The following is a 14,335-nucleotide window of genomic DNA, read 5'->3' as shown; positions in this document are numbered from 1 at the left end:
TGTGCCTCAATGATGTTGCTATGGTTAGCCAGGACTCTAGGCTCTGATGGGTGACTCAAACGGTTTGGGCAATTGAAAACAAAGTTCAATTTTTCTAGACATAGCAAATACTTTGAAATACTGGGTACTGTAGGGACTGAGTTCAGAAAAGTCCTGAATAAAGGAAACGAAGTCCATGAGTGAGTGGTAAGTAACATGACGTAAGAACTGTAGGGAATTATGGAAAATCTGACATCTTTTGGGTACCAGGCAAATCAGCATTTATTACTTTCAATAAACAGCTTTAACACTTTGAGAGGACTGCATCTCTGCAGATTCCATCTGGATCACAAAACAAAGACACAATTTGTTTTAAGGTCTCTGAAGACTGGACACACTAGAAGATGATTCCTCAATTTGAGGGGCAAAAGAATCCCCTACACAAAACTCTAGCCCAGTGCTTCTCAAACTTTAACATGCACACAAAACACCCAGGGATCTTGTTAAAATTCAGATTCTCATTCAGCAGAATTGGTGTAGGGCTTGGAATTTGGCATTCCTAACAAGTTCCCAGATGATGGTAATGCTGCTGGTCTAGTCAAAGTGTTACTCAAAGTATGATTAGAACCTTCTATGGTAATTTGACATTGATGAGTGGACTTATCTCAAACAGGGTACCAACTTTTTGCAATTCGTTTCTTTCCCCTTATGTTTATCTCAAAATGTAATTTTACATGTTAAACCTAATACTTTTGGGCTTTTATTTTGCATATCTTTTTTCCATTTAACTTTCTTAGAAATTCATTTTTGTTGTGTTTTATAATAGTATTAGTCTGTGATGGATTGCAAAAACTATTGGTCCCTCACCACAGATAGTTTGAGAAACACTGCTCTAGATGATAAAGAACGTTTTATTTGGGACATAGATTTAATTAGAAATGGTTTGATTTCTAATACATATGATTCTAAAGCAGTATTTAAAATTTTTCTTTTTATTTATTTCATAAACAATAACAAAACTCAGCTAGGTAACATTATGACAGTTTCACCGTACATTCAGTCACAAATATTTGAAACCTTCGCAACAAGAACAACAAAACCAGAAGTGTTACAAGAATAATTTACAAGAAAATCTATAAAACAGCAAGAAGCTCACAAATGTTCATTTTCTTTTGCACAAGATCACTACACTCTTTCACAACATGTTTTGTGTTACAAAATTTCCAACAAAAGTGTATTTTTTTTCTTTGTATTGTGGTTTCTAAAACCAGAAACTTTGAAGTAAATATCCTTTTATTAGCACCTAGTGGTGCAGAAAAAGGAAAACTCTCACATACAGACACTTCACAGCACTTTTCTAAGAAAAATATACACTTACAAAATATGTTACAAATTGGCACACTTAAAAATATACAAGATTTTGTAGACGTCTTAAGAGTGATCCTTAAGCTTTATACTTCAATTGATTCTACAGGTTATTTATAAAGCTTAACTCTAAAAGAAAAAAAAAGGCAAATAATTTCCTAACATTTTTAAGTTGCAGTGTCATATGTCAAACAGAAACTTAGATTACATTCATAAAAAGGGCCTCTAACGCTTTTATTTTAAATTTTCTTAAATGCTTAAGGGGCTTGGGGAAGAAGAAAAAAAATGGGAATAATCATTTTCTTTAGCACCATAAATCAGCAACTTACTAAAGAGGTGCATTCAGTTCTATGGAAACTAAGGACTAGTACATTCAAAACTCTGTAGGCAGCAAACTCCAGTCAGTGCTACAGGTATCCCAGTAGAGCATCTTAAGATTTCCACTCTCCTCACGGGGAGTGAAAAACAAAAGGCCTCCTCTAGTTTTCATTCTAAGCCATTTTTTGTGCTGTAAATAACCAGTCATCTCTCAAACAGGCAGAATGATTTCAGTATCTCTTTTCTTCTTTTTGAAATGGGATTTCATTCTGAGACTCAGAAACCCCTGAGCTTGTTAGATGGACAGACATCCTTTCCATCTTATGTGGATGAGTGTTTCTTCAGTGTCTTTAGTATCAATTTACCCAGACACTGATTTTGAAAGCCTCATTCACACCGTAAACTTTGTACTAAACCTCTGTCTTTTACATTGTCCTTCTCCAATGTCTTACCTCTTAGTTACAATTCTGAAACCAAGAGTACATCTCAAGTATGTAGCTGCAATGGGAGCTCTGCTTCACGACTGTAGCTAATGTTTAATGCTGAGTAAAAAATGTGCCTTAAAGGGTAGCCCGAGTCCTGTCATCAAAATAATCACAAGCTGATTGAGGACCCTCAAGCTGATGATGGTGTTTCCCAAGTTAAACAGAAAATTTTTTTCTCCCTTATTGGGTCTTTGAGAAACCTTTACAAAATCCCTGGCCTACATTTTGTTGACAAGATTCCTGTTTGTTACTAAAAGTTTGATTTTGGTACTAAATCTTCTAAATGTAACTATAGGCTTAGTGAATTTTATGATTAGAAAACAAACAAACCTCATATTAGTTTTATTTTATAAAAAGAACATATTTCTGTAGTGATGGGCAGTCATTAAAAAAATCCCTAAATGAAAATGGTAGCTCCTTAAATTAGATAATTTCTCAATAATAAAGGAGAAAATAAACATTTCTATTTCTAGCAATAGTTAGGACTAGCTAGTGCTCCATTCTCCTCTTCAGCATAGAAACTTAGCTCTCTTCATTCTTGGAACTGTTCTGAGAGCATCTGTAAGCTGAAGACATGTTTGATCTACATCACACTGGTCCAGCTTGGTAATAGCAAGCATGGCTAAAAGGTCCTTGGATATGGTTTTTCTCCTTTAGGCAGTAAATGCTAATTCAAACCTACTAAAACAGAAATTCACTAGAACTGCAAAACCTCACATAGGACTTAGGATGCTTGCTAGAGTTGTTTATAGTTTTTGAAGCATCCTTTTGCCTCTCTCTTACACACATATACACATACTCCCCTCCCTCGCCCCCTCACACACGCAGATGCTTTCCAGCAAGGAAAAAGTTCAGAGAAGGTGAAAGTTATCACAAAAGCCCAGCTAGCACCAAGGACTTCAGTGAGATGGCTGAAGAAGTGATGATCAAAGTAATGCAGGAGATTTGAAAACATTAGGAAAAGGTAAGGCCTTGACACATAGTTGCACAGAGTAACAAGAAGTCAGAAGGGAAAGCTGGGAGGAAGCAGCATATGTGAAGAAGCTGGTATAAGAGACCTTGGAGAGGCAGAAAGGATGGTCACTGGTTCAAGCCAATTATCAAAGCCCAAACATGACCCCCAAAGTCTCAATACCCTTCTCCATATAGTATAGCACCTAACCAGGGCAGGAGATGAGACCTATTCTTAACAGATCTTCAGGGAAAAGGAATTTCTAAGTTTCCTCAGTCATGTGATATAATTTGTCCATGTGGGCATGAGTGTGTGTTTAAAATTATATTTGAGGGATGAAGTACCACTTATTAGGTACAATGTACACTATTTGGGCGATGGGTACACTAAAAGCCCAGATTTCACCACTAAGCAATATATCCATGTAACACAACTGTCCTGTACCCCTAATCCATAAAAATAAAAAAATTTAATTAAAAATTAGATTTGAAAATAGCCAAAGCAATTAAAGGCAATTAAGAATGGGAAGGTTTCCCCCTGAACTTCCAGAACAAAGCAGCCTGACTAAGATTGTTGAGCCCTGACAATTTGGGCAGGTGGGATATAAGAGCATAAAAGAAAAATTCTAAGACCAAGGTCTGAGATTAAGTAAGAAGAGTAAGGCAGGTTACCATTTCCAGGAAAGTAAAGATTAAATGGGACTCTGTTAGGGAGGCATTAATAGGAAACAGCTTCTCAGAGGGGAGAGGTTAGAAGGGAGTGGTAATCAGGAATTTCAGACCAAGGATAATATATATTTCTGACTTGAGATACCAGTGATAGGGCAAAACACTATTTTTATACTCTACTAAGGCAGGTGGTTATGACAGGAAGAAAAAGAACTGTGAGAGCAGAGACAGGACCAACAAAATGCTAAATGATGAACATCTCAGAACACAATGTACTGAGAGGAATATTAAATGCAATTAAGAGAATAAACATCATCTGCCTTGGCCTATTGCTCATTTCTCAAACTCTGTTTCTTTTTATGTTTCAGTACAAAGTGACTGGTTATGCGTCACTAATTATATGTTAAAAACATATAATACACTGCAGGCCAATTAAAAAGGTGCTTTAAAATAACAATTCTCTTTGGAGAAAGGGATGAACTATGCCCTAGAATTGGCCCTTAATGGGCTCCATAGGAGCAAATGAAAGAATATCCATTCCAAAGGACTTATGATAGCAAGTTCTCACAAGGAAATTATTTCCAACAGTTTCAGGCTGTCCTACCCCACTCACACCCCATTCTCCAAAGCTGAACTGATACCAAAAAAAAAAAAACCTGGGACAGCTGCTCCTGTATTTACTTTTATAAAAACACATTGTATTAATGGAACATTTTCTTTATTTTTTCATTAATTGCCACCTTTTCATTACATAGAAAGCACTCCACTCCTCTAAGTCAGCAGGTGACTCTGAGGTCTGGAGTCTTGGGGATCATAATACAGGCAGAGTTGGTGATTCCAAGCCAAAATTCAGCTGCAAAACAGAAAAAACAAAAACAAAAACAAAACAAAGACCAGTTTCTAGGGACTGGCCATAGCATTTAATACAGCTAGCTATCAGAAAAGAGAAACAGAAGATTTTCCAGTTTGGTTATTTTCCCTTTTGGATGGTAGCTATAGGGCAGGAGACATATTTCATCTGGTGCCTTTCCACTAAGTAATTTTCCAGGGCTCACTGCACACAGAACATCAAAGCCTAGGAATGGGCCTGTACCAGCCTCACAGAATGCTCCTCACCCACGCATCCCCACAGACACACGAGACTGACGCTGGGAACACACAAGATCAAGAACACAGGCTTGTTCATTTTATGACCCAGCTGTAAGGAATAGAGCAGGCTGGTGAAAGGAATCATGGACCGGGAAGTATATATACTTATATACATGACAGGCTTCCTTCCATTTCTCTCTGACTACTTTCAAATGTTGCTTCTCTGATGGTGAATACATTTAGGTGGCATTGACTAGGTAGGTTCATATTTTGCTTAAAATTTTCCTTTTGAAACATCTTCCCTTTTTTTGTTAAATCCCCTTTTTCCCTTCCCACTTACTCTCCACCCTCCCACCCCAGCCTATATATTCACAAGTTAATAGGTTAGTAACAATATTAGTAAGAATAGTAACAACGACAACAACTAACAATATTAATAATATTAATCCCCTATATCTGTATAGCACTTTATGATCTACAAAGCGCTCTCACATCCATTATCTCACCTGTGCCATAATGCATCAGTCATCAGATGCACAGGCCTTCAATTGTGCAAATAAAAGAGATCAAATGTTAGAAGTCAAGTGGTGAATAAAGGGGAAGAAAAATTAGTAGTGAGGAATGTTGGGGCTGTGAAATTTTTTTAAAAGTAGGGGGAGTACTGAATAAAAAATGTGATTTTAAAATTTGTACTTAAAATTGAGATTTAAGTTTAATGTATGGCATCAAATATTGGTTATCCTCAGACTAAGTATATATGGCCCAAATCAGTTGTTGCCACAAATTGTTCATCTTATCTGATAGTAAATGTAAAAATTTGGTTGAACTGGGATGCCTTAACATTTTCTTTAAATGACATTGGCATTGCAAGATTAAACACTGAAAGAACACTAAAGCCATGATATGAGTGCACTTTTGACAAAACTGGAATAAAACATTTAGGAAACTATTTAAATAAAAGCATTCTATAGACTTCATTTATCATTAGTGTTGATTTATAGCTATTTTTATAATTTATCCCAGACTACTATAAAATATATAAAACTGAGATATAAAGTATCAGCAATATAACTTTCACTTTAAATAATTTTCAGCTACAGATTTTGCTTTTAGAAAACAAACTTTCAAAGCAGCTGTTTTGTTTCCTTGTAAAACGTTCTGTAAATGCATATACTTGGGTCCCTGATGGACTTAGCTGTTGTGGTCTTCAGATTTTTCCAAAATTTTAACCCTTAGACAATGGAACAAGCAAATCTTTATTTTGCCTTGTTTAGCCTTGTTTCCATACAGGACAGTAGAGTTTAAAATTTTAAAAGAACGTTGTGTGTGTGTATACATATATACACACACACACATATATATACATATATATGTTTGGGTGTGTATATATCCATTTAAAAATAATTAATGAGCTTTAAACTGTGGGTGAATCTGTGAGATGAGGTAAGAAAATCTGGCACATTTCAAACACTATCCTTTAATTTTGGTAAATTGTGTAACACAACATATTTTTCCACCATGATCTACAGGTGCTATCCACATAAGTGGGGGTGGTTAACAGCAAGAATCACTGGAATGTTTCTAGTAAATTAACAGGGACAAGTTCCCCAAATACAACCAAATGTTGATATAGAAGTAAAAATATATACAGTACAGTCACTTGTTTGTAGTTTTGGCACAATGTTTTCAATTTTTTCCTTGTGGGTAAATAGTGCATAAACTACTTGTGCAACTGTATGACTTTTTAAGTCTTTTACATAGAACATGAGATTAAAGTTTGCTCCAAAGACGTATTCCCACAATTTAAAATTCTTTTCTTTAAGCACTTACATGTCAACATACATACCACAAGGCATATTTTGAAAGAAATAAAACACAAACATCAAATGTCTTTCTGGAAAATGCGAGTCTCTTCTTCAAACACAGGTAAAACCCAAAAGGTTGTTTCTGCTTTTAGGAGATTGTAGTCGGAATCCCTGCAGAAAAATCAAACAATTTATGCCATCTTAGTTAGTTTTGGTGTATGTCCCACAAAGGGATCATACAAGCTAAATTTGTTAACATCATACTAGATGCTGTATGATGTAGAAAAAGATACAAATAGCACGGGGCACTAGAAAGCCCTCCTAATTGCCGCATGTTCAGATTTTGTTTTCCAACTAATGCTCTTTTGTTAAATGATCTTGGCTTTTTGTCTACATGACTTTTAAATCCTATTTTTCAAAATCTGTCTTACTGCAAAGACTTTTGCTTCCAAAAATCATTCAAGAGCATATTTTAGTTCTATTTTCTTAATATGTAGTAACTAGTGATGAATAGCAGAAGAAAAAATAGCTTTGTTAGAGCTTATCCCTAGCCAAGCCACAACAAAATTGCCCAATCTTTTGGGTGGCTTAAAGGTATAGGGATTTTCATGCACTTTAAAATTTTCTTTTTAATTTGAAAAAGAAGGGAATGGGACAGTTTCTTTCATGCAAATTTTTGCTTTCAAGAGGGAAAACATGAGGGACTGCGGGCTTAGTAGGTAGTAGGAGAGCTAAGGGTGCATCATCTCAGCCATATTGGTACAGTATTACCTCAGTTTTTCAAAAGAAGCTGTCCCAGACTCATCCTTGTGGACCTGTTCTCGCTCCATGTGCTTTCCCTTACATTTCTCATCTCTCAGGGCCTTGGAGCTGGATTTGTGACGATACAACTTTTTGTGTGTCGGTCCGTTATTGCCTAAAGTGCTCATGTTACTATACTTTTTATCAAAGAAGGTAGAGCGAGAGTCCTCGTTATAACCAGGCATGTTTGCACGACCAGGATCACCTATTGCTGTTTTCCCATTGCTTTTGCTCACACCCTTGATTGACCTGTGATTCTTAGTGGCTCCTGGGGACCCACTGTTGATCTTTTTCTTAGACTCCTGTGGTGTCCCAGCCAATATTTTGAGGGTTTTTAATTTTAGACTATTGGACTCAGGGGAGTAGAATATTTTGGGATCCCCATGGTGCTCCATGGGTTCCCACAGGGGCTCTATGGAGGCCATCATGAATCTCTGCACATCTGCCATACCAGAGGCAATGTTGGACAAGATATAGGAAGGCTCCTGAAACTCCCGTTGGTCATCATCCAGAAGGCTGTTGGTGTTGGTGCCCATGTTCATATCACTCCAGCCTGGGCTGCTCTCCTTCCCCAAGGCCCAATCTCCAGAAAGTCCCTTTTGACTTGGCATCTTCATAGAGGCCATAGGGCCACCATGTTGGATACATTCAGCCAATGTCTTCCCAGTGGAGGATATGGTGTTGGTTTGGCTTCCCCCACGGCCAATGCCAATTTGCATTTTCTCTCCATTGATGGCAGCCATGTATTTCCCTTTCTTTGTGGACTTAGGGACCTGGCGGGAGTTTTTGCTAGGTGGCTTTTCAATCCCTTTGTTGTTGCCTTTGAGGGATTTTTTCCTGGTGTTTTTCTGAGAAGAGCTTTGGTTCATAGCCCCACTCTTGCTGGGTGAACTTTTCTTTCTTGATTTTGACACTTTGTTGTTGGTACTAATTTGACCAGATGGATCATTAAATGTTGACAGGCAAGGGTTTTTTTGGAGCAGGCTGACAGAATCCTCATCATTGAACATATGAAACTGAAACTGGTGGTTATTTAAAGTAAATCCATCCTCCATTTGGACCTGCCGTGAAAGGGTACTGCAGTCCCACTTGATTTTTTCCACACTGTCCAATGGTCCTGGGACACCCTCTTGGAACCCCTTCAGTGTTCCTAGTGTCTTCATACTCTCACATCTGGTAATTGAGGGGAAAGACTAGGGGTGTCCGGTGGGGACATCTCTGAAAGGGAAGAGTGACGGAATTTGTCAGGGGTGAAGTTGGATATATCCAGGAGATCAGTGGACTCCTTCAGTGGTGCTATCTCATCAATGCTTTGCTGGATCACCAGCTTAGGGCTGCAATGGGCCAGGAAGTCATCAGTGATATCATCATCGCCATCCTTTTCACAGGACTTCAAGCTTAAGGAGCAATAATTACTTGAGCTGACAGAGAGTGGGGCCATTGAATCAAAGCTAAAGAGCCGACCATCATCCATATTGACTGGCCCCTGTTGGAAAGGAAAGCAGATCTCTCCATTATTAAAGTGACATAATTGGTAAGAGTCATCAGATGGGAGTTGGGTATCTTGCATGGAGTCATACAGGACCTTGTTGCAATTACTGCCACCACTACTGAGGCAGATTGGATTGTATGTTGTAGGCGTGAGGTTATTTTCCATGGAGACTACTTGGGAGGCTCCAAATTCACTGGATTGGGTTGGGGCTATCTCCCTTGAGACTTCAGCCATGAATTCCTGGGTGCCAGGCGTAGCCTTGTTGGGCCACACATTTCCATAGTTGCTTGATTCCATTTTGAAGTTATGAGATGACTGCTGCAGTTCAGAGTCAGAGGATGAGGTGAGCACACAGTCCTGGGTAGGCTGGAGGGGTACAAATGATTTTTCGGTTTGAGTGAGGCTGCCTTCATTTTGCTCTGGAGAATGGTGGGTGAAGTATGAGATACTAGTGTTATTTGACAAGTCAGAAGCATCTAACAATGTCTGCAGATACCCTCCAGGGATAACAGGTATATCAGTGGTAACATTAGCTGATGATAAAGGCATTTCAGAAGAGCAGGTCGTTGGTAGAAAAGTAGAATTCTTAGCAGCCTTTGCCTCATGAAATTCAGATAGATGGCAACTGTTTGAGGTCCCAGGAATAACTTCATTCTTCAAATTAGCCTTGGAGGATTGGTCTTCCAAGAGAGGGCTCATCTGAACACTTGGTTTGCTTTCTTGCCCAGCAGCTTTGACTTTCTTAGATTTTAACCTAGCTTCACTTTTAAATTTGATTTTGTTGAGCACTTTCCTCTCTGGGCCCTTAAACTCTGTGTCTTGGGCTTTGACTTTCACAGAGTCAGGGCCTGTGATGTCATTTAAATGTGATCCATTTGCACAGCTAGGGGCACCCAGAGGTGCTGACTTCAGTGTACCTTTTAGGCCTCCATCTTCTTTACGATTACTAGCTTGCCTCTGATCATTGCATAATGAAATCTGTTTACTACTTGCTGAAATTTCAATGGATGGGATTCTTTGAATCCTGTGCCTGTTGCCAAGTTTAGATTTTCGTTTGCGAGCAGGTGGTAGAAATGACACCTCAAAGCTACCTGGTTCAAAGCTTTGCTTTTGGGAAAAAGGTGTCTTGATGGAGTCCGTGTTGGTGTTTCTCTGCTTCTTCTTCTTTTGCCAGAAGCCTTTCAAGGGTGCCAGTTTGGCATATTTGTTGAGCTGATTCTCACTCAAATTCACTGTTGTCTCACTGGCATCCACCTTACCCAACTTCACCAGCATGTTCTTCTCACCTTTAAAGCGATTAATGATGATATATTTGATAATAACAGGGGGCTCCTTACGGGTTACTTTTCTTCTCTTTTTGGGACACCATTCATCATCATCTTCCTCTTTGGAACCAACTGGCAGCCATTCCTTCTTCTCATTTACTTTTTCACCCTCTAGTGAGTCAACATCATATAGATAATCTTCACTGTATCTGACTTTTCTCTTGGCTCGCAGCCCATAGTTCTGTTGGGAGGAGGAGCTGCCAGAATTAGTGTCCCGAGCCATATAGCGACTACAGTCCTTGATCTCACCCATAGAATCATATGAGATCTCAATGAAGGAACTATCATCACTGAAATTCCCTGATGTATCCAAGCAGTTAGCAAGATGGCCCTGCTTTGGATTCTTAAGTTGCTCTACTTCAGTCCCACTGCATGGTTTATTTAAGGCAGACTTTTCTCCATTATCCTTTCCATCTTTCTTCTCTACACCTTTGTCTTCCTGTCCTTCCTCTTTGCCTTTCTTCTTGTCCAAGTTTTTATCTTCCTCCCCCCAGATGATGCTCACATCAGGGACCTTGAATTGGGAAAAATCACTGCTCTGCTTCAGGGCCCCACTCTTAGACTCTCGCTTGGGGCAGGTAGTAAAGACGCTGGGAAAAAAGTTGAATTGGGCATCTTCCTGCATCAAAAGAGTAGTCTTGTCTCGAACGTTGTCCTGAAAGGACTCATACCGAATTTTCAGGGAGCAGACATCACTGCCTAGTGTTGATTCATCGTCATCAAACATGTAGTTATCCACATCTTCTTCAGAGAATAGGTTGACAGACAGTTCATTCTTGGAACAGAGGTCAAGCAGTTCAATCTTACTTTCACTAATGAAAGTCTCAAAGTAACCCCAATCCTGATTGGAATTTGCAAGCAAAGCTTCTTCTGTATTGCACTTGTCTAACAGTAATGCCTCATAATAGCTTTTCTGAGCTGGATCCTCCAAGTCAATGTCAGGTTTCTCAGTTTCTCGTCTGTCTCCTGCCCTTGATTTATGCAGGGGGAAGCCTAGGAGCTGGTCTGAGAGCAGCTGCTCTCCATATTTCATATTTTCTCCAGCATTAATACACTGAATCCCTATATCAGAGACTGCACACGTTTCATAATCCCTATTTAGATCACCAACTTTCAGACTGATCCCTGGCTCAGGATCTACTGCATCCTTGGATTCCATGAAGCAGCCTAAGCAAGTCCGACTTGGCTGCATGAGGCAGTCCCCATTCAGAGCTGACATGCCTGCAGGCTCCACTATGGCAAATGGAGCTTTCTCACATTCATTGGGAAGTGACCATGTGTTCAGGCCTTTTGCAATGCCAGATGTGAGGGAGATGGCATTCACAGAAGCACTATTGGCAGCATGTTCGGGTGCTTCAATCAGGCCCAAAGGAGAGGGTGGGCTCTGCATACAGGACTTCTTAGAGGGTAGAGGCAGGAGACCCCTGGGATACATCAGGGTCTCCTTTTGCGCCACCGGTATAGGCTGGATAGGTGCAGCAGCTTCTAGAGCTGCAAATGACTTCATTGCCACATCCTGGTCCTCTGAGTCTAAGAAAAAGGGAAAGAAATGACAGGAATAAAATTAAGGGTCTTAGACCAGACTCATTAACTTTCTTTCCCTTGATCAGTTTCTGGTACTTGATCTTATTATATAAGCTAAGCCTTCACATCTCTATCTTTACAAATAAAAACTACAACATTAAAGAACAACCCTGATTTTATATTGAACATTCATGCAAGTGAAAAATAATAATTATTTAGGCCGAGTTTCTTCCTCAGAGAAAGGCAAAGCTCTCCTCAGAAATGAGAAAAGAATTGGACTGCTTGATCAATTGGAAAGTCAAGGCTTTCAAGGGGAAAATGCTCAGATGGAACATTAATACTTTTGAGCTATGAGGCTCAGGCCTGTCCCCCAGATCCATGTTCTGGAAGTTCCTAGTGACTCTACAAGTTCCCTTTCCTTCCTTCCCTCCCTTCCTTCCCCTTCCCCTTCCTTCCTTCCTTCCTTCCTTCCTTCCTTCCTTCCTTCCTTCCTTCTTCCTTCCTCCTTCCTTCCTTCCTTCTTTTCTTTCTCTTTCTTTCTTTCTTGAAGCTCCTAGTGACTCTACAAGTTCTCTTTCCTTCCCTTCCTCCCTCCCTCCCTCCCTTCCTTCCTTCCCTCCTTCCTTTCCTTTCCTTTCCTTTCCTTTTGTTTCCTTTCCTTCCTTCTTCCCTTCCCTTCCTTCCCTCCTTCCATCCTTCTTCTCTCTCTCTCTCTTTCTTTTTTTTTTTTGACCGAATCTTGCTCTATTGCCCAGGCTGGAATGCAGCGGTGTGATCTCGGCTCACTGCAATCTCCATCTCCTGGGTTCAAGTGATTCTCATGCCTCAGCCTCCCGAGTAGCTGGGATTACAGGCGCCTGCCACCATACTGGCTAATTTTTTATATTTTTGGTAGAGACAGGGTTTTACCATGTTGGCCAGGCTGGTCTCAAACTCCTGAACTCAAATGATCTGCCCACCTCGGCCTCCCAAGGTACTGGCAGTACAGTTATGAGCCACTGCGCCCAGCTACTCTAGAAGTTCTAAGCCTCACATCAGAGCATATTTCTAATTCACTAGGAATTCTGAGGAACTTCATCTGACAGATATGATTTGGGAGGGCAAAGGGGTCAGATTCAATGCCTCTTAGGGACTCTTATAGCCCAGTTATATATTTGGTGGAATAAAGTTTACAATTAACATTCATTTCAGAGGCATCCTGAACTCAACCTGTCTCAACTTTGTGGGTATTGAAAATCCATAGTAATAACAGAGGACTACCAGGAGAGATATTATATACTATAATTAAATTCCCTTACCATTTTCTTTGACCCCATTAATCAGACTGTTTTCTCCGTTGGCTGAGGCAACAATAGCCTTATCTTGTTGGTTATCCATGAATGTAACCTCTTATTGTTTCATTCCAAGTCCAAATGCTGTCCAACCTGCACATTTCAAATATATAATATCGGTCATTAAATTTGTTTTGTTTTGTGTTTTATAGGTTATTTCAGCTAGAGGGGTCTTAAAAGTCTCACTGGGATTTACCTGTTTCCAGACTGACTTCATCACTGCTATTGTTTTTGTTTCACAATGTTTTTGTTTCACAATTTATACCTACCACATAAAGTCAATTTGGAAACTCACACTCATTCATACATCCTAGATCCTTCTATCACCTCTGGGCCATGATATTATTCAAAACTGAAATCCGAGGAAGCAGACAACTTATCCCTTCCTCCAAACAGTAATACATTTAACCTAATCATGGTTGCCTGATTAAGAAGGACACAAAGCAAAGACAAGACTAACCTGAGATAAGGTGTGTTTGTATGTGTGTTTGTGTGTGGCAATTAACTTTATTTTGTTTGCCTCATTTCTATTTCAAATGACCAGATGCTCTTCAAAAACAAGGCAATTCATACACATACACACATGTATATCATATTCAGATTTTCTCTTTCTGTGCCTTAAAATTTGACTGCTAAGGATGAAGGAGGTAGAGAATTCCTTGGTTTCTCGACTTCCAGGACTTTAACTTGGACTTTGACAAGTATTCCTCCACAGCAAGATTTTAAAAAAATGTGACCACAAAGAAGATTAGGTTTTCTGAAAAGGCCCCAGCATCGTCTGATATTTTTAGGGCATAGGACATACATCTATCTGTAGCCCTTCATCTCCTGCCCACCTACCTGAGTGGTATCTATATGCAAAATGATAGGAGATGATATGGGGGTATCTGCCACATGCCACTACAACATCTTGCCCTCCCCCTGTCCCTAGACCTTCTCCCCAGCTGAGTATCTATCCCTTTATTAAAAAGCACATGGTATTCATAGTCAAGCAGCTATTATAAGAATCTCAATTGTATAGTCATTTATCCTAATGCATGCAATATACTATAAAAAGTAGGTCCAATATTGAGAAACAAGAAGCAGTAACAGTTTCACATGATTCAATCTATAAGATATTTTACCCATCTGGGCCTATTCCCTTATCTATAAAATATAAAGATTGTATTAGGCAATCTCTCAGTTTTAAAAATGTTAGGTG

At 39.4% G+C, this 14,335-nt stretch overlaps 1 protein-coding gene across 1 annotated transcript; it reads right to left on the bottom strand.

Annotated features, from left to right (window-relative positions):
- Positions 1-236: 236 nt before the first annotated feature.
- On the bottom strand, positions 237-13,219 carry NEXMIF (neurite extension and migration factor). Its single transcript, XM_033201502.1, is given in 4 exon segments — positions 237-6,832; positions 7,433-8,642; positions 8,645-11,809; positions 13,102-13,219. Coding segments are annotated over 4 exon segments (4,548 nt in total). The 5' UTR covers positions 13,181-13,219; the 3' UTR covers positions 237-6,738.
- Between the last annotated feature and the right edge of the window lie 1,116 nt (positions 13,220-14,335).

The sequence above is a fragment of the Trachypithecus francoisi genome, unplaced genomic scaffold, assembly GCF_009764315.1.
Source record: "Trachypithecus francoisi isolate TF-2019V2 unplaced genomic scaffold, Tfra_2.0 Lachesis_group6, whole genome shotgun sequence".
Classification (NCBI taxonomy): Eukaryota; Metazoa; Chordata; class Mammalia; order Primates; family Cercopithecidae; genus Trachypithecus; species Trachypithecus francoisi.
The sequence above is the reverse complement of the archived record's forward strand: the minus strand, read 5'-3'. Positions and strand labels throughout refer to the sequence as shown.